The sequence below is a fragment of the Salminus brasiliensis genome, chromosome 1 (assembly GCF_030463535.1).
Source record: "Salminus brasiliensis chromosome 1, fSalBra1.hap2, whole genome shotgun sequence".
Taxonomy (NCBI): Eukaryota; Metazoa; Chordata; class Actinopteri; order Characiformes; family Bryconidae; genus Salminus; species Salminus brasiliensis.
The window spans coordinates 19901522-19922099 of record NC_132878.1 but is presented as its reverse complement, the minus strand read 5'-3'; the positions used below and the strand labels follow the sequence as shown (position 1 = coordinate 19922099).

At 41.0% G+C, this 20578-nt stretch overlaps 1 protein-coding gene across 1 annotated transcript; it reads left to right on the top strand.

The window, feature by feature from the left end:
* Positions 1 to 628: 628 nt before the first annotated feature.
* On the top strand, positions 629 to 20325 carry gucy2d (guanylate cyclase 2D, retinal). The gene is made up of 18 exons (XM_072693505.1): positions 629 to 1430; positions 2055 to 2356; positions 3585 to 3960; positions 4331 to 4412; positions 6766 to 6886; positions 7047 to 7166; positions 8614 to 8697; positions 8959 to 9135; positions 11142 to 11298; positions 12686 to 12835; positions 13336 to 13484; positions 14417 to 14580; positions 14757 to 14949; positions 15892 to 16066; positions 17578 to 17676; positions 19813 to 19907; positions 20029 to 20114; positions 20241 to 20325. Exons 1-18 carry the CDS (start codon positions 629 to 631, stop codon positions 20323 to 20325), a joined length of 3417 nt encoding a protein of 1138 aa, XP_072549606.1.
* The last annotated feature ends 253 nt before the right edge of the window (positions 20326 to 20578 follow it).

Here is a 20578-nt window from a genome sequence, read left to right as displayed (position 1 = left end):
GTTTTTTAAGTCCAGTCCTGGGGACCCACTGCCATGCCTGGTGTCAACTATTCACTGCCCCAACATATCTGATCTGTACATCAGCTCATTATCAAGCATTTTGTGAGATGGATTAGGTGCATTGGGGAGGAGAAAACCTGACATTCAGCAGAGCATGATTCCCAGAACTAGACTTCAAAACCACTGAACTAGCCTACGTGGCTCTGGAAAAGTTCAGGATCTGTCAAATGACAAATATAAAGGAGTGGAACAGCTTCAGCTAATGTCTGCTGGCTTGCCTGTTGTAATCTAAATGTCTAAAATTCTGTCTTCTGTTTTTTTCTTCTCCTGTCCTTTCCTTTGTCCCTTTCTTTGCCTCACACCTCTACCTCACCTCTTTTCTGCCTGATACATACATGCAAACACATGGACACACACTTCACCTCTTCAGGGATGGCTGGGTATTGTGCAATGTCTGGCCCAGTGTTAGGCTAGCACCCCACTAAAGACCAAAGAACAACCAGAGTGGCTCTTTAACACCCCTACGTACACAGCCACACGCACCACAACTCACAGACTCATACACTCACAAACACAAACTTCATCCTTTTCAATTTATTTCGAGTTATAGAGTCAAAAGAAAACCAAAATGGCCACCCACAGGGACTCTAGCTTTCTCTGGCAATCGTACCATCCACGATGGCGCTCAGAATCGAAAAAGAAGAGACATCAAAAAGGAAGTACCCACCAGGACTGTAATGAAAGTGACACCCCTATGCCTTCAAACCGGGTACTGCGGGGCCATGGCTTGTGGGGCAACTGGCTTCTCCTGCCTCTATTAATGATCTCTTGCTTTCCCTGTGAAGCCTGGGGAGCCACCTTCAAGATTGCCATTGTGGGGCCCTGGACATGTGATCCCTTGTACTCCAAGGCCCTCCCTGACTTGGCTGCTCGATTGGCTATTAGCCGCATGAACAAGGACCCCAACCTCAACAAAGGCTACTGGTACGACTACACGCTTATCAATGAAGACTGCCAGACGTCCCGAGCTCTGGCCCGATTTGCAGAGCTAGAGGGCTATGGCTCGGCCTTCCTGGGGCCAGCAAACCCAGGCTACTGCTCTTCTGCCGCCTTGCTGACAAAGAACTGGAATGCAGGCCTCTTGTCTTGGGCCTGCCTGAAGGCAAAAATGGAGGATGGCATGCACCCTACGTTTACACGTCCACTGCCGCTCTCGTCCCGCGTGCTGTTTGCCGTTCTGCGCTTCTTCCGCTGGGCACACGTGGCCATCGTGTCCGAGGAGAGCGATATCTGGGAGGCAACTGGACAAGAGCTGGCCTCCTCACTTCGCGGCCTGGGTCTGCCTGTCAGCACTGTGGTCACCTTGGAGTCGGACAAAGATGGGCCTAGGAAGGCTCTGCAGAAAGTACGGGATGCAGACCGTGTGAGAGGTGTGTCTGTAGAGATTGTTCATGACTTCACATCTTAATGCCTTATTACAAAAATCTCTTACCTCACATGCAGTTGATTAGACAAGTCATTTTTGGTGACTGGGCTCTTTAGTTGTAACAAAGCAGTGCAAGCTTTTACGCTTTTATGCCTCTATCATGCTGCTCTCTTGTTTGATTTTGCTGCTGTAAAAACTGACTTTCCCTGTGGGATAAATAAAGTGATCTATCTATCTATCAAGCCTATTAGCCTCAGCAACCTGCATTGCTAAATCATCACACACTTTTCTATCAAGGCGCTTTCCTGCCCATAAGCGTCCACTAATATGTTTATGCTTCATAACTCCAGTGTAAACTTCAGACAACAAACATGTCTTGGCTGAGCAGCTATAGTTTGGTTAGATGAACCTATGAATTGCAATGTCAGTGTTGAATCACCATTGGAAAATGTTTTAGTCTAGGACTGTAGGACATAGGTCTGAGATTCCAGAATTTATGCAGCTGAATCATCACCGTCAGGCTGATGCAGCCCTAACCCTACAACAAAATACACTGAACTGAATTGTGCAATCACTTAAACTGTCTATGTATTGGCCTGTCTGTTTGTGTGCCTGTCCATCTCTGCAGTGGTCATCATGTGCATGCACTCTGTCCTTATGGGTGGAGAGGCCCAGCATAAACTGTTGACCACAGCGACCCACATGCGCATGATTGACCGTGGCTACGTCTTCATCCCATACGACACACTGCTCTACCCTTTGCCATATAAAAATGTGAGCTACCCGGTGCTGGCTAACGACACCAAGCTACGACGGGCGTACGATGGAGTCCTCACCGTCACAATAGACCAAGGAGATCAAAACTTCTACGAGTCCTTTAAAGAAGCCCAGGACAGACATGAGATTCGCAGCACTGCTGCACCTGAACAGGTAAGGCCGTGGCAGTTTGGGGTCATTTCATGTGTTACTAGGTTGTGCCCCGCTTACCCCACTAGTTCTGAACAGGTGATATAGTACCTTATGTTTTTGATGGGTTTAACAATACGGTTTAGCACTAAAACAAAGCGCCTTCCATTCAAAAAGAGATTGTATGGAGGGGTAGGGTATAGCAGCTTTTTGGAGATTACAATACTAGTATTAATTTAATTAATAATTGCATGCATAGTCCTTAAAAATGTTACCATACCCCTGGCTACAAGAGCCCTGAATAGACCCGAAACACAATAAATAGCAAATAGAAAGAGTAATGCAATGAATTCTATTCACATAAATGAGTACATAATTTCCACAGAAATAACATTAGCAATAACATTAATACCACTGACAGGTGAAGTGAGAAACATTGATGATCTTCATCTACAGCAGTATCTGTCAAGGAGTGGGATGTATTAGGCAGCAAGTGAATAGTCAGTTGCTAATGGTGATATTAGGAGTTAAAAGCAGGAGAAATTATCAAGAATAAGAGTATCTGAGCCACTTTACCAAGGGTCAAATTGCGATGGCAAGACAACTGGGGCACCTAAGAGTCAATGATGCGATTCATGGAGGCCCCACCTCACAACTTACAGTACTTAAAGGATCTGCTGCTTCCTTCAGAGGTCTTGTGGAGTCCATTTCTTGAATGGTCAGATCTGTTGTCGTGGCACAAGGGGGGCCTACTCAATTGTGTGATTATATAATATGTGATATTACATCAACACATTATTGTCTTTTTTTGTTTATTGATATTTGGCAACATGATATAACATGTGTTAATATTATATCCTGCCTAGCCATAAATAAAAAATAATGAATACAGGCTAGATGTTCAAAGGTTCTCATCTGTGAATTTAGGTGCACCCATTGCATGGAATGCCCTGAAGTAACCCCACATGAAACTAAGGTCACCATGCCCAATGCAAAGAATGGACAAGAGGGATATGAAGCCCCCTAGCATTGAGCTGTGGATATGTGAAGCAGTGGAACTGTTCTCTGGAGCAATGGAGCTCCATCCAGTAGCTTTTTTGGATAATTTGGAGTGGCATTTGTACATTTCTGAACTAATCATATTACATCTGTCAGCACCTGACCTCACAAATCCTCAAAGCAGGGTTCCAAACTGTAGTGCTGGGATATATATATATATATATATACTAGTGGTTTCTGTTTCTCTGTACAGGTCTCTCCATTTTTTGCCACCATCTATAACATGCTGTACTACACAGCGATGGCAGTGGAGCAGAGCCGGGCGGCCAGCGGGGGCCGCTGGGTGACCGGAGAGGCTCTCGCTCAGAATGAGGGCGGCTTTGAGTTCAGTGGCTTCAACCAGCCCGTCTCAGCAGGAAAGGAAGGCGAGGGCATGCAGACCCGGTATGTGGTGCTGGACACAGACGGGGTGGGTTCCAGCTTGTACCGAACGCACACCCTGGAGGCGGCACACACCTATGGCAAGTTCGGGGCACTGAAGTACATGGGCAAGTCCATTCACTTCGCTGGTGCATCGCCCAGCACTGACCCCAACTGCTGGTTCAGCAGATACATAGCCTGCAGCGGCGGTAAGAGACCACATTCAGCTACACTTCATGTGTTCACTCAAATGTGTTCCTCTGCCCATACTGATATTATTGTGTATCCCTAATTATTAATAATCATATGGAAAATAGTTAAATGACTGGTTATTGGTATCAGTGTCGGCGAGATATGATCAGTTATCATCATCTGAAAGTTAATATTGGTAAATCCTTAGTTAATTAACTATCACCATATCTCTGTCAAGGAGGTTTATAACCCATTTTTATGTTAAATGTGTGTTAAATGAGACAGCATGCTGGTTGAATTGTCCTGGATACATAGATATCTTAAAAACCTAAGCATTTAAAAATGATTTTGCTGCAAATTTCACAGATTTGCTTCTCTTTTGTACAGGTATGGATGGGGTGACCTTCTTTTTCCTCCTCCTCCTCCTCTGCTCTTTAGTGGGTGCTAGTGTTTTCCTCTACCATATGAAGTAAGAGCCTGTTTCTGTGGCCACTGGTTCAATTGTGTCTTTTACTTGTTGTGGTATTTAATATGTATGGAGGTTTGTTAAGGTAAAGGTGCACGTATTTGTCACTGTACAGTGTACACTGTACAGCGAAATGTGTCTTCCGCATTTAACCCATCTGGTAGTGAACACACACACACACACACGTGTTAGGGGCAGTGAGTACACACACACACCCAGAGCGGTGGGCAGCCAACTCCAGCGCCCGGGGAGCAGAGAGGGTAAAGGGCCTTGCTCAAGGGCCAAACAGTGGCAGCTTGCCGAGCCCGGGAATCGAACCCACAACCCTGTTGTGCTCTAACCGCTGAGCCACCACTGCCCTGTATGTTAGTGAAGTTGAAAGTGTGAAAGGGAAGAGGTTACCATGGAACAGATGTGAATAGTGTGGAAGTAAAGTGTGAAGTGTGAAAGTGAAGTGTAGTGCATGAAAGTAAAGCAAAAAGTGTGAAATTGCAGCGGACTGCGTGAAAGGGTAGGGGTGCAGTGTAAATAGTGAAGCATAAAGCATGGAACAAAAGTAGGAAGTGTGAAAGTGAAGTGGAAAGCTTGGGAAGTGACGCGGAGCGCATGAAAAGGACGTGTAGTGTGTAAAAGTAAAAATAGAGTGTGAAAGTGAAGCATAGAGCATAGAACTGAAGTGGGAAGTGTGAAAGTGAAGTGGAGATCTTGGGAAGTGAAGCAAAATGTGGGAGAGCAAAGTGTAATTTGTGAAAGTGAAGTAGAGAGCATAAAAAGTTAAGCATCAAGCATGGAAGTAGAGCATGAAAGTCAAAAATAGAATGTGAAAGTGAAAAGTAAGTAGTGAAGCGTACAGCTTGGAATTAAAGTAGAAGTGTGAAATTGTGAAAGTTTAAGTGTATTGTGTGAAAGTAGAGTGGAGAGTGTGAAAGTAAAGTGGGGAGTGTGAAAGTGAAGTGTATTGTGTGAAAGTAAAGTGGAGAGTGTGCTTTTTGTGAAATTAAAGTGGAAAGTGTAAAAGTAGAGTGTAAAAAGTGAAGTGTATTGTGTGAAAGTAGAGCGGAGAGTGTAAAAAGTGAAGTGTATTGTGTGAAAGTGAAGTGTATTGTGTGAAAGTGAAGTGTATTGTGTGAAAGTAGAGCGGAGAGTGTAAATGTGAAATGTATTGTGTGAAAGTAGAGTGTAAAAGTGAAGTGTATTGTGTGAAAGTAGAGTGTAAAAGTGAAGTGTATTGTGTGAAAGTAGAGCAGAGAGTGTGAAAGTGAAGTGTATTGTGTGAAAGTAGAGTATAAAAGTGAAGTGTATTGTGTGAAAGTAGAGTGTAAAAGTGAAGTGTATTGTGTGAAAGTAGAGTATAAAAGTGAAGTGTATTGTGTGAAAGTAGAGTGTAAAAGTGAAGTGTATTGTGTGAAAGTAGAGTGTGAAAGTGAAGTGTATTGTGTGAAAGTACAGCAGAGAGTGTAAAAGTGAAGTGTATTGTGTGAAAGTAGAGCAGAGAGTGTGAAAGTGAAGTGTATTGTGTGAAAGTAGAGCAGAGAGTGTGAAAGTGAAGTGTATTGTGTGAAAGTAGAGTGTAAAAGTGAAGTGTATTGTGTGAAAGTACAGCAGAGAGTGTGAAAGTGAAGGTGAAAAATGAAGCAAGGCTTGTGAAAGTAAAGAGTAGATTGTGTGAAATGAAGCACAGCATCTGACATGTATGGAGGGAAGTGAAGTGTAAAGTTATGGTGAAGTGAAGCATAGAGCATGCAAGTGAAGTGAGGCATGTAAAGATGAAGTGTAGAGCATGGAAGTGAAGTGGACATTATGGAAGGGAGGGAGAGTATGTATCAGATATCATGGTAGTGAAGGGTAAAGTGGGAAAGTAACGGGTGTAGAAGCAGAAGTGATAGATGAATATGGAACAGCTGAATGAGGACATCTTGGTTGATTGGTCCATTGGTTTAAAAATGTCTGCCTAAGCTACGTCCTGTGTCTTGCATTAAACTGATTCATATCCAGTCAAGAAAAGTCCATGCGAGACAGTATCCTATCTCGAATGATCTGAGATGCACTGGAGCCATGTATATGTGCATCTGCTTCTCTGGTTCTTCATGTCACACACACATCATCTTTACTCTTAGCAAGTGCTTTCACTAGTGACATTATTAACTGACTAATCAAAAGGAGCCCCTCCCCCCAGTTCAAATTTGCAATATTACACACATCTAAGTGTAAATGGATTGTGGCTAAATCTTGTCTGGAGATTATCTGGATATGTAATATATGAACTGGTTAAATATGGCCTCACAGCTACTCCACATCTTACTGATTTTGCATTAAACATGTGTGTTTGTGTGTGTGTGTGTGTGTGTGTGTGTAGAGGAAATGGCCAGGTGGGTATTTTAGCAGCGTTTGGAGGAGGAGGTGGAGTTGGAGCCCCCCCTAAGCTAGTGCTCACACTGGATGACCTGGTCTTTATCAACACACAACTCAGCAAGAAGGTTGATAACTCTCTCTCTCTATTTCTTTTTCTGTATTATTGCAGTAGTGTTATTACTCCAGCTTTCCTTCTCTTTTCATTTACATCCACCCTGTGACTCATCCTCTTTTAATAACTCTCTGTGTCTCTCTCTCTCACACTCTCTCTCTGTCTGTCTGTAGAAGTTGAATGAAGACAGTTTAGTAAAGAGTCAGCTAGATGTGAAGACCCCTCGCCACTCAGTGTCTGGACGGAGCTACATCACTTCCACGCCCGAAAGCTCCAGCGTCGCTGTGTTTGAGGTATATATGTTCAGAATATTTCACTTTATAAATGAAAGTAACCTATAGACATCACAAATGACTGTAGTATTACTCAACACCTGCTTTACACCACTTATTATTTAGATACACACAGTCATATCAGAATACTCTGACCACCCCTGGTTTGTAATGAACTCTGCCCCTCACCAGCTCCACTGACCATACAAGAGAGTGGACTACAGTCAGACTGTATTGCACTAGTGTATTGCACTAGTCCTTCATCAGTAGACACAGGATGCTGACCACAGGACGCTGTTGGCTGGAGGTTTCTGGTTGGTGGACTATTCTCAGTCCAGCGAGTCTGAAACACTCAAACCAGCTCAGCACACAATAACAAGCTGTCACCACGTCAGTGTCCCTGCCGTGCTGAGAATGACCCACCACTCAAATTCTACCTTCTAGGGGTACACTGTGACATAGAAATCTATCTGGCAATTTGACTATTTGATCTTTTTAAACAATATTTGATGATGTATACACTGTGCTACTGTGCTAAAATAACCCTGTACAATATAATGTTATATATCTCTATATTCTTAAATATTATAAACCATAAATTAGTTTCTACATAAAGGAACTGGTTTCTGCATACATTTGTCCTGAAATGGGATATAAAATTGCATATATTTGTCCTGAAATATAATAATAAAATATATAATATATTTTGCTTGAAATGATCATTTATACATTATTTCAACTGGTCATTAGATCACATTTAAGCAGAAATACAAACAAATTGTACAGGGTTCACTTTCTATGGGTGCTGGATATACTTAAAAAATATCAGATGCATCATCCCTAATCTCCTGCATCTTAAACGGAGGGTGCTCCTTGTGTGCTACTTTAATAAAAGCAATGACATGCCAAATAAATATTTGAATGCTTAAATGGTTCTTTGCCTGGTAAAATGACTCTTTATATACGAGGAACACTCCTATTATTTGATTCTTTAAGCCCTTAGAGCCTGTATGTAAGCTCACACCATCCCACATCATGTCTTCTTTCTTAGAACTACATTTTTGGCATGATTAGCATTAAATTCATAGGCCCTAAAAGAGAACCCTGTGGAACTCCACACGATTTGCTAAAATAAATGGTTACCAAATAACTTACAATAGTATCTGCATTGGGATTAATAACTGAATACTAATCATGGGGTTCAATGAGCTAATGAACCTTTTATAAAAAGGATTCCACTACTGTTAGGAGTCAAATAGCCTTTTTTTGTGTACAGTGTACTTACAAACAGTAGGTGTAACAATTTGAAGTTTTTGAATCCACACTTTCAGCAGAAATTCCCTGATTGGTCCAATGAGCTGTGAAGAAATAAAATAAAGTCATATGAAATTACAACACGCTTCTGTTACTGTCCCCATGTCTGAGGTGGGTGAAATGTTTATGCTAAAGTGTGCTTTGTATTTGACAGGGTGACTGGGTATGGCTGAAGAAATGTCCCAATGGATCATCAGTCTCAGAAATCAGTGACAATACCCAGAACAACTTCATTAAGGTGAGAATGGGAGATAGAGGGAATGAAAGAGAGAACTCTGTGCTGAATGACTGCCCTTGTACCTGGTTAAAGACACTCCTTATAACTTCACTGTGAAGGGGCATGGCTAAAAAATGATAGGCTAAACAAGTGAATACAAAAATATTAGTTTTTTGTGAAACATATCATATATTAATATCTGGTATTTTAAAAAGTTCTTCTGTAATATGTGTTCTTTAAAGCAGGAATTGACTCCCCTATTTCTTCTCTGTTACTCTCCAGCTAAGGGATATGCGTCAGGAGAACCTGAACCTGTTCCTGGGACTGTTCCTAGACTCTGGAATTTTCGGGATAGTGGTGGAACACTGCACACGAGGCAGCCTGGAGGACCTGCTCAACAATGAGGACATGAGGCTGGACTGGATGTTCAAATCGTCCTTGCTCATGGACCTGATCAGGGTGAGACAGACAGGCAGGAGACACTACGTATAGAGCTATATGCACCACACACACTATCATGCTAATGCCATGTTGGAGTCACTGCTGTGATGGGACCGATCCACCACCCAAATGATATCTGGTCATCTGGGCTAAAGCCAAGTTAGTGTGTGGTATATGGTAGGTGGTTCACAAAAAGACAGCACAACTCGTTCACAGATGCTCACAGCTGTGAGTCTTATCAGTTCAGAGTCTTATCGGTTATTTAGATCAGTTCAACAGCAAACAAATTGTAGATTGTTGATCAGGCTTCATTCTAGCTAGTCACAAGGAGCAAACAGTTGCCAGCTCTGCAAAGGGTGACAGAACAAGATTTAGCAGACTGACAAAGAAAGAATTTCAGCTTTACCAAAGCAGTTAGTGATGCAGCTAGAGATGTTCTAGTACAGGAACGGCTTTATGTTTCAAGCATGGTCAGTCCTCTGTACAACTGCCAGTCTTACACTTTTCTGGTACTACCAGCACACTTATTCCTTAAGGCTGCAGAACTATTATATATCACCTTGTTGTTTTCAAGTTGTTCTTATTACTCAGGTGGTGCAACTTCACTATTCAATAAGGTGCTTGGTACAATATAAAGACAGTGGAAAAGAGTAAAACCAGCAACACCTGATTGGAGAATTCAACACTTTTGACTTGTAACCAATGGGTTGATAGCTCAGGGGCCTTTGGTTAATTAATGTTGCATTCTGGTGCTAGTAGGAAGATCCTATTTCCCACTTGTGTGTCAGAATTACAAGCAAGTCGGAGTGACATGAAAATGGCAGCTAATGCCACGTTAATAACTTGCACCGTGCTAGCAGTGTCGTCGGTTTGCTATGAATTGTTCTAAATCAAGTTAAATGCACACAGATTACACTGAATAATTAATTTCATAATTTAATGTTACATTAAATTAATGTGAAATATGTACCATCCAGTACTGATTCTGTCTTCTTCACCATGGAAAAAGGTTAAAGGTCACCTCAACCCGGGAACTTAAGGGGGTGTTCATGTGTTGGGGACTCGTACTTACCATAATTTTAATAGCCCCTATTGAACAAAGGAAGTTACAGAGGCAGCATCCACAAGTAAAGTGTAAAGCTATGAGCTTTATTGTATATAATAGTTTATTTCTCTTTAAACTGTAGTCTTCCCCCTTTAAATATTATTAATAATTGCATTTTTGTCTTGTATGGTCTTATTTCGAAGATTGGACAGATGCAGTTAAAAGCTTACAGCTGTACATGAGCTGAAACGTGTTGGTTACAAATAGAAGTGTGGAATTCTCCAGTCATCTAGTGTTGCTGGTTTCACTCTTTTCTACATACCTACAAAAACAGGCAGGGGCTTTCCTTCTTTCTTAATCCTAAAGCTGATGTAGCAATTTTTTATGAATGGCAAGCCACCATATCACATTCATTTTTCAACCAGCCCACTGCCTCCTCCACCTTTTACAATATGGTTACATTCAGTGTCTTCTTTTTTATGAAGAACAGACTGTGTATGATAACATATTCATTACATTAGTTATGTGTGACCTTTAGTTATGCTGTGGACATTTCACTTACCAGGGCTAACCACCACTTATATGCATTCTCATTACTCTCTCTAGACATCCACACCATTCACATTTCAGCCTGAACAAGACGCAAGTTTAAAAATTCAAAATATTAAATAGGTAAAACTAAATAAACCTTGAATTAACTGAGAAAATAAATTCCATAAATTACAGGCTAACTGGAAATGGAAAGTAGAGACTTGCTGCCGGTCCAGACAGAAGGAGAAGCGAATTTGTACACATCAGCACACACAGTGAGGCATACAGAGAGGACATACACACACTTTACTAGAGTGTGGGACATAAATATGAATGAATGTATGAATGGAAAGAGTTGTCCCCTCATGTTCCCCTCAACACTCATCTCTTCATTCTATCCACTTACTCACTCTTCATCCCTCCGTAACCTTTCCCTCTTCTCTCCCAGGGAATGAAGTACCTGCATCATCGGGCCATCATCCATGGCCGTCTGAAGTCTCGTAACTGTGTGGTAGACGGACGGTTTGTTCTGAAGGTGACGGATTACGGCTTGAACGAAATCATGAACTCTCAAAACATCTCCCACGATGAGAGCCAACCAGAGGGTAGGATGCAGATGTGTGCGCATGTGTGTGTGCTGAAAGAAGTAATGCAATTTACTACATCAACTTTACATTGTATATTGGTTTAATTACTTGCAGCAGTAAATGTCAGTGTAGTATATTTGTAGTATAAATGATGGATTTGGTCAATTCTGTGCTTCAGTGTGTGCTTTTTCCAGTGTGTGAATATACTAGTACGGATGATTTGGCATATAGGCCACATTAAATAGAAAGAAAAAAAACATTCAGTGTATCACATATTTATTGAGTGTACTGATTTCTAATAACCTTCCAAGTTGGCAGATTCCTGTAACTATGCATGGTGGTGGTATGTGAAAGGAGGGAGGTGGGGTCAGATATGGCTTGAAATCAGTAGCTGGTAGTCCAGATCTTGTCTTTTGGGAAACAGTTATTAGAACAGAGAAGATATGAAATATATTTAAGCGTATTTACACGAGGGAGGAGATGGGTTGTACTAGACAGTGAGTAAGAGGTTGTTTAAATACCTCTGGTAATCCATCTTAGCATTATGCTAACTGTATTCCTGAATCAGATATGTGTCTCAAACTAGTCCAGGTAAAAATACAATTAAAAATGTTGCCATATCTGTGGTTCCACACATCTATAAAAATGGAAGTACTGTTTCTGGCTTTAAAAAAAAACCCAGCACAGGCCAGAATAGCAGAATAGTTGTGTTTTAAACACTGATATTCTCTTCAACCAGCATCACATCAACACCAGACCAGCATAAACCCACTTAAAATAGTTTATAGACTTTCTTTGTATTTTTAGAGGTAACACCGCCAGAGTGTCAATGTTAGAAACCTGGCAAATTTCACATAATTCCATCATTTGAGATAACTAACTGATAACCGTTTGTGGTAAATTAAGTATGCAGTTTACAAAGTGCTAGTTAGTGGGGTATAATCTTACATTACTTGCAATCTACATTAGGTGTTTAGTATCTAGCAGCAGATTTCTGATGGGTATGTCTGCTCTGATACCAAATTCTGCATGTAGCAGCAGCCGAAAACCGTTTTCCCAATGCGAGGCTGTTTGGAAAATCACAGCAATGTGTCTCTGGATGGGACTAAAAAGGATCAGATCACCACTGAGTTCAGTGAAAAACAGTTGCTAATTTTCTTGCAAGTTTCCCAGAGGACAAGATAGAAACACAGTCTGAATAAGGTGTTTAACCACCGTATTCACTTTTTCTGACAGCATGTTACTATATTTATTGGTTTGGTCTCATCCCATGTCTCCACGTAACCCAGGCCTTTTCATTAATGTTTCCTCCCTTATAGAGTTTGTTATTCCAGATGCTTCTTGTCTATTGTTTCAGTGTCCCTTCGTCTGGTCTCATGGCAACCCCATGCTGTGTTTTCTCTAGATCTCTTATGGACATCCCCAGAGATGCTCCGAAGTGCAAAGCTGATGAAGACGGGTACATATCCAGGAGATGTCTACAGCTTTTCCATCATCATGCAGGAGGTCATCTCCCGCAGCGCTCCCTTCTGCATGCTGGACATGCCGCCAACAGGTCTCTTACACACACACACACACACACATACACACTGTGGTGAAAATAGCTTGTGATTAGTCATTTAGGATTCTGTGATTAACAAATTAGTGGTGCAGTAAGACACCTTCAAGTGAGTTCATATGATCCAAACTTCCACTCTGAAATACACAATATTTCACATTCAGGGCTATATCTTCTAAAACGTCTAAAAATGTACACTGCTGAAAGATAAACTTTTCAGTAGATGGTTCAAGGAAAATCCCATTTTTGATTTTTTAAAGGTTTAAAGAACCTATATAACTTGTACACCAACCAGACATAACATTAAACCACATGCCCAATATTGTGTAGGCCCCACCGTTGCCGCCACAGCAGCTTTATCCTGTCGAGGCATGGACTCCACAAGTCCTCTAAAGATGCTGTGTTATCCCAACGCTCAGATTGTTTTGCTTGCCCATTTTTCCTGCTTCCAACACACTGTGTGCCTCTAAGAACTACCTGTGTATGTGTGTGTGCAGAGATCATAGAGAAGGTACGCTCTCCTCCTCCTCTATGCCGGCCGAGTGTATCAGTGGACGAGGCTCCACTAGAGGTGATCCAGCTGATGAAACAGAGCTGGAGCGAAGAGCCTGAAGTCAGACCTACATTCGAAGAGATCTTCAGACAGGTAGACAACTGTGTGTGTTAGGACAGTGGTTCTCAACATTGGCCCTGGAGAACCCCCTGCCCTGAACATTTATAGTGTTTACCCTGCTCCCAACACGCCTGATCCAGTTAATCAGCTAATCAGCTTGCTCTTCCTAAGTTGACAGTATTGTCTTAGAGCAGGGGACCCCAGGACCAGGGTTGGGAGCCACTGCTTTAGGAGATCTTCAGATGCATATTCATAACTGTTCAAAACTGGTGGGCCTGCAGCCTTATATACATAATGCACATAATGCACATAGAGCACCAGTATATACACATATATACATATATACATAATGCACCAGCATATACACATATTTACATATATACATAATGCACCAGCATATGCACATATTTACATATATACATAATGCACCAGCATATACACATATATACATATATACATAATGCACCAGCATATACACATATTTACATATATACATAATGCACCAGCATATGCACATATTTACATATATACATAATGCACCAGCATATACACATATTTACATATATACATAATGCACCAGCATATGCACATATTTACATATATACATAATGCACCAGCATATGCACATATTTACATACATACATAATGCACCAGCATATACACATATTTACATATATACATAATGCACCAGTATATACACAGTAATAGTAAATGCTATTTGTGGTTGTCATTGCATACTTTAGAAGGTTGCATGCACACAATTACATAGCCTAATTTTCAGAAGCTTGTATCTTTGCCTCCAGAGCATAATCTCCTGCAGTTCTCTATGCTTTAATTGAAGTCTGGAGTTCTTACTGTCGTTGTTATGTAATTTAAACTGTATATATGCTGTAATGTTTTATTATACAGTTTGTCAGTGAATTCTATTCTTATGTCCTCCTCCTGGTCCTCTCTCTGTGTTGCAGTTTAAGACCATCAGTAAAGGGAAGAAGACAAACATCATAGACTCCATGCTGCGCATGCTGGAGCAGTACTCCACTAACCTGGAGGATCTGATTCGGGAAAGGACAGAGGAGCTGGAGGTCGAGAGGCAGAAAACTGACGCCCTGGTGGCTCAGATGCTGCCCAAGTGAGTTTTGCTCATATATCGTGCATTTGAAACTCTAACAATGAACCTTATTACATTGTTATGTGTATGAAACACAATATTATACACTGCATGAGTTATCCTTCATAAAACACAGACCAATCACACAAATCCACAACACTGCAAATCCATTGAATCATGATCCTCCCTTCTCCCAGGTCAGTGGCCCTGGCCCTGAAAACAGGGAAGCCTGTGGTGCCGGAGCATTTCTCAGAGGTAACGCTTTACTTCAGTGACATCGTGGGCTTCACCACTATCTCAGCCTTGAGCGAACCCATCGAGGTTGTGGACCTGCTCAATGACCTCTACACATCCTTCGACTCCATCATCGGCATGCATGACGTCTACAAGGTATGCACCAGCACTCGAGTGAATGCTGACCCAATCAACTTGGCCCACCTGCAGACTGCTGTGAAGCCTTCTCAAGCTATTAACTCAGCAGATATGAGCTGATGAGTAGCCTAAACACTCAAACTCAAAGTAGTGAGAAATACCAACTATAGTAAAAGTAAAACCTTTCCACAAAAAATAGAAATAAAACTAAAGCGATAAGCCTATAAAACAGTCTGTAAAAAGTCACTGTGCACTGTAAACAGTGGGTAATCCAAATAAATTCTTTGAATGAACCATTAATTCAATATAAATATAAAATTCAATTGTACTGTATAATTAAATTTAAATAATTAAAGTATTTTACTTTAACTTTACTACTAGGTAACTAAATGTTAATGGATAAACTGTAACTGTGGTGAATCGTAGATTACCTTCCGCTTGAATATAAGTAAAAGTGCTTGAATCTATTAATGCATTAAATAAAGTATTAAATAAATAAAAGTGTGAAAATACCATTTGACAATAACTCATTAATAATTCATTAATATAGTACTTGATGTTACTGTGCTTACACATCATATTTTTCTATATAGTTCTATATTTTGAAATGACCGTTCTATGATATTTTAAGGTATTTCCCATGTGCAAACTGCACTCTCACGCTTACATGTGGCTAGTGTGGCTGTGACAAAAGATATTCAACACAACTGTGGTCAGTACGCTGCCGTTTATTCTTTCCATTTAAAAATATTTCGACCTCTTTGCTGCACTGATGCAGGCTAAGGATAAAGCAACAACACTTCTACAACACTCAGCCTTAGACAAAAGATCAGAATGTGATCAGAAGAGAGTGCATATGCGTATGTAGGAGTGGAGGTGTGTTTGTGAAGTCAACTGAGTGTGTTTAGCTCTCCATGTTGGTGTAAGTAGCTCATCCGTCTGCTGTGTTTTGGCTGACAGGTGGAAACTATTGGGGATGCGTACATGGTGGCATCTGGAGTCCCCACCCGCAATGACAACCGGCACGCCGCAGAGATGGCTAACATGTCTCTGGACATATTGTCCTGCATCGGGACATTCCGGATGAGACACATGCCCAGTGTTAAAGTCAGAATCCGTATCGGACTGCACTCAGGTGAGTACATGTGTCAATACGCAAAAATAAGGTACACCAGGGGATTCAGGGGATTAGACACTGCAATAATTATCGATTTTAATTACACTATGTGTCCAAATGTTTGTGGACACCTCTTCTATTAAATGCATTCAGCCATTGCTCATGCAAATACACACATACAGCTTGTCTAATCCCTGTAGAGGAGTACTGCCAATCGACTCCTTGGACTCCTTGGAGCAGATTAACATAAAACTGTTTGTACTATATTTAATGCCTGGTGTGGGCTAGAGGGGTCTAAAGCCCCCCAGCCTTGAGCTGTGGAGCAGTGGAACTGTGTTTTCTGGAATGATGGTGCTCCATCCAGTACTTTTGGGATGAATTGGGGAACATCCTGACCTGATCTGGCCAAGGCTCTTGTTGCTGAATGCAGTCGAGTCCTCACAGCAGTGCTCCAAACTCTAGTAGAAAGGTTTCCAGTAGAATACAGTAGAGACTGTTACTCCTACAAAAGCAGAATGAACTCTTTTTTTCCAATTCCAATTTCCAATTCCAAACAGTGGAAGATGGAACAGGTGTCCCAATACATTTGTCTGTTTGGTGTGTGTTAAAAAATGACAAACTGCTAAAAATGGAGATACAAGATGTATTATATATGGACACTCCTAAGGGAATTCTGCTACTTTAAGTTGCACCTGCTGCTAAAACAGATTTCTATGCTGCTTGTTATGAGCATGTCCAAAGGAATGGTAAACTCTGGAGCAGCCACATGTGAGCATAAGATCGACAAGAGGGTATAAAAACAACATTAAGGAGAAACAGTGGTTCTCTGGGGTGACTGAGCTCCATCCAATACCTCCAAAGTAGCGTTTTGTGATCCAGGACTCATCATCCAATATCTATTATCTGACCTCACTAATGCTCTTGTGGCTGAATGCAATCAAACAAGCTCTCTATTAGGTCATTCATTTCAGATAAAACATTAGATGAGCAGCATGTGATTATGTGATAAAACATAAAATGTATATTTTATGAAGTATAAAGATAAACATATATTTTCCTCAGATTCCAAATCTTCAAATCTGAAATATGCATAACCTTTTTTTTTTTTGCTTCACTGTCCCAATACTTGTGCCTCTCATCTCACATACATGAGCCTCCTGCTTTCCTTCTTTGTCCTCTGACGGCTGTGCATTCCGAGTGCAACACCAATCCCAGGCAACATCCAATTAGCTGCCTCATCCAATTACACACCAGCCCACCACCCCCAAACTCATTAGTACAAACCCATTAACACGGAGCAGGTTGTACTTCAAGGGCTGCGGCACTGGAACACTTAAAACCACAGCCATGGGACAAAGCGGGCCATTTTACAATCAATCCTTTTATTATTGATTGTTTTATTATTTTTATTGAATCAGATATTTCAAAGTGGGCTTTATTAAAGAGCTAGATGTATATTGTTAATTCACTACCTTCACTACCTTACTGTACTGATTTATGCCTACATGGTGTTTGTGTGTGTAAAACAGGTCCAGTAGTAGCTGGAGTAGTTGGCTTGACAATGCCTAGGTACTGTCTGTTCGGGGACACAGTAAACACAGCTTCTCGAATGGAATCCACAGGGCTATGTAAGTACTCCATACCACAATGCTCCTAATTCCAAACTGTGTGTGTAAGTGAGAAAGAGAGAGAGAGAGAGCGAGAGAGAGAGATAAAGAGAGAGAGAGAGAGAGAAAGAGACATCTAACATGGTCAGGTGGTACTGGTGTTTTTGTCTAAAACTCAGTACAGTTAGTCAATTGTTAGTCATGTATTAAAGTATATGCGTGTGTGCTCTGCAGGTTCATGCTAGTGACAGGCTCAGAGAGCTTAAGCTGTAGAGCATTCTGTAAGCCCTTAAGACTTTCAGCCGACTTAGAAAGAAAATTCTGCTTTAATGGTAGTGTCCTCCTAGAACTCCCTCTCTCTCTCCCTCTCTCTCCCTTCCTCTCTCTCCCTCCCTCTCTCTCTCATTCTCTCTCTCTCATTCTCTCTCTCTCTCTGAACTATCTAACCTTTAAATAGGCCCAGGGTCAGAAGGACACACACTTACACATACTCCGATAACTCTCCATCAAGCCACCTTGAAAAACTGCAATTCATTCCGACACTAGGTTCAGCTGTTTAACCCTTTAACACCCGCATGTTGTGGTTGGTGTGGCACAACAGATAACACCACTACCTGCCAGTGAGCTACCACACCATGTGGGAGACTGGGGTTCGATTCCCTGTCTGGGGGACTATGCTGTGTTACACCAATAAAAGTCCTTGGGCAAGACTCCTAACACTACATTGGCCTGCCTCTGTAATACGAGTAACCTTGTAAGTCACTCTGGATAAGAGTGTCAGCTATATATCATGAATGTAAACGTGGCCCTTAATTCAATGTCCTGCCCTGATACAACCTAAGTTACATGTTAGTTCCATAGCAGTTACTGTATCACTTCTAGTAAATACTGAATTACATACGATCATTAATAAAACACTGAATCTTTTAGATCTGTTCTGAATCATTTATAGTAGATACAGGTCATTGTCAATAGATACTGGATCCTTTATAGTACATACAGAGTCATGTACAATGGAAACTGAATCCCTTACAGTAGATAAAGAATCATTTACAGTAGAAACCCAATTATTATTTACAGTAAAGACAGGATTGTCTATTGTAGTTTCTGAATAATAAAAACTTTTTAATTTTAATGAGTTCAAAGTGCTAATACCACATTTGCAGTACTTTCCATTTTTACTTTTAATTTTTCAGATGACATGAAATCAAATAAACAGCTTGAAATTAAGGGCCAACTGCAACACAGATATTCCAAAATCCAATTAATAAAATGAATAAAAAATAAAACAAAAATTAATTGTTTTAAAGCATAACTGTGCCCAAAACCATGCTCTATTCACTGTGCCCTCCTACATGTAAAAATCCAGATTACCAGCTAGAGCACTGTTATAGGGACCAGAATGAGTCAAGATAGTAAAACATTTCAGGCGCCTCATTATGCGTGTGAGCTCACTGCTGTGTTGCATAAGCAGTCTGAATGGCCGTTTCCTTAGAGAAGCTGCATGTAAATCTTTCAACCAAACAGCACGAGGAATTTGGGAATTCCAAGCCTGTTTAGTGTACATTGTTTGTACACTACCCATTGCGGTGCATTTTAAGATTTGTACAATGCACTGAAAATGTTGCACTACATTATTACAAAATGTCAGAACCCCATAATGCCCTTTATAGCGAATAGGGCACAGTTTTGGACACATCTGATTTGAGGTTAATTTAAGCATCATGTTGTAAGCTATTTTAAAAATGAATTATAGGTTACACTCAGCATTCAAAATAACTGTTAAAATGATCAGATCAAGCCAGTGAAAATGAAATTGGTTGCTTGCTCCTATTGCTGTCCACCGATTATAGCAGATTTGCTCAGAGAATGGTTGCTTATGGTTACAGATATGTGCAGATGTAGATCAGAACTGGTTAAGGTTCGATGAAGTAAAGGTTAGATGGGTACTTTTACACTCTATGAACTACCTTTTTTGTAGTCATGTCAGCTGCAAGTTAGGGCAGTACTCTATAGCACTCAATAAAAAGACAGTGCTGACTCCTAGTGGACACCAGGAAGAATGAACCTTGCTTAAGAATGTGATGTTTGAATGAAAGCATTGAGATCTTAATCAGACCGAGTTGTTCATGTGTTGGTTTATGTGATCACCTGCAGCTTACAGAATACATGTGAACATCAGCACAGTCCAGATACTTAGAGAACTCAAGCTCGGGTACAAAATAGACTCGAGGGGCAAGACGGAACTTAAGGTAAAACAAACAACAAATGTGCAAACGTACAAAAGCATGCACTTCCACATTTCCACATGTCTGAATATCAGCACGAGGACTGCCACACAAATACAATGGCAACAATCTTTCTCTTGATTAGGGTAAGGGAGTGGAGGAGACATTTTGGTTGGTCGGTAGAGAAGGATTCAATAAGCCTCTGCCTATTCCTCCAGACCTTACACCAGGGTAAGAGCAATCCCTCTTTCCTCTATATGAATGATTAAGCTGTCTATGTATATAGAATAAATAGCAAATACAATACACACACTCAATGCTGTATCACCATGTACTTACCAATGTCATGTCAAACAGAGCGAGTAACCATGGCATCAGCTTGGAGGAAATTCCAGAAGACAGAAAGCAGAAGTTCCTGGATCGGCAAAAGCTGATGGGTTAACAGAAATCATACTTTAGGTATATACTGTTTGATGAATGACTTTGTTTAGTTGAACTGTTATTTTCTCCCATGAAAGCTGATTGGGATCTTTGGTGAGCATGATTTCACTAGATGGTACACCTCTCTACAGGGGAGTAGAGCCATAGATGCTTCAAATCAAGCTAATAAGAACAGCTCTGGTATAAAGCAAGAGAGCAAATCTACACAGTTTGTCTGTTTCTAACCAGCGCTTGGTTGTTAACTTACATCAAAT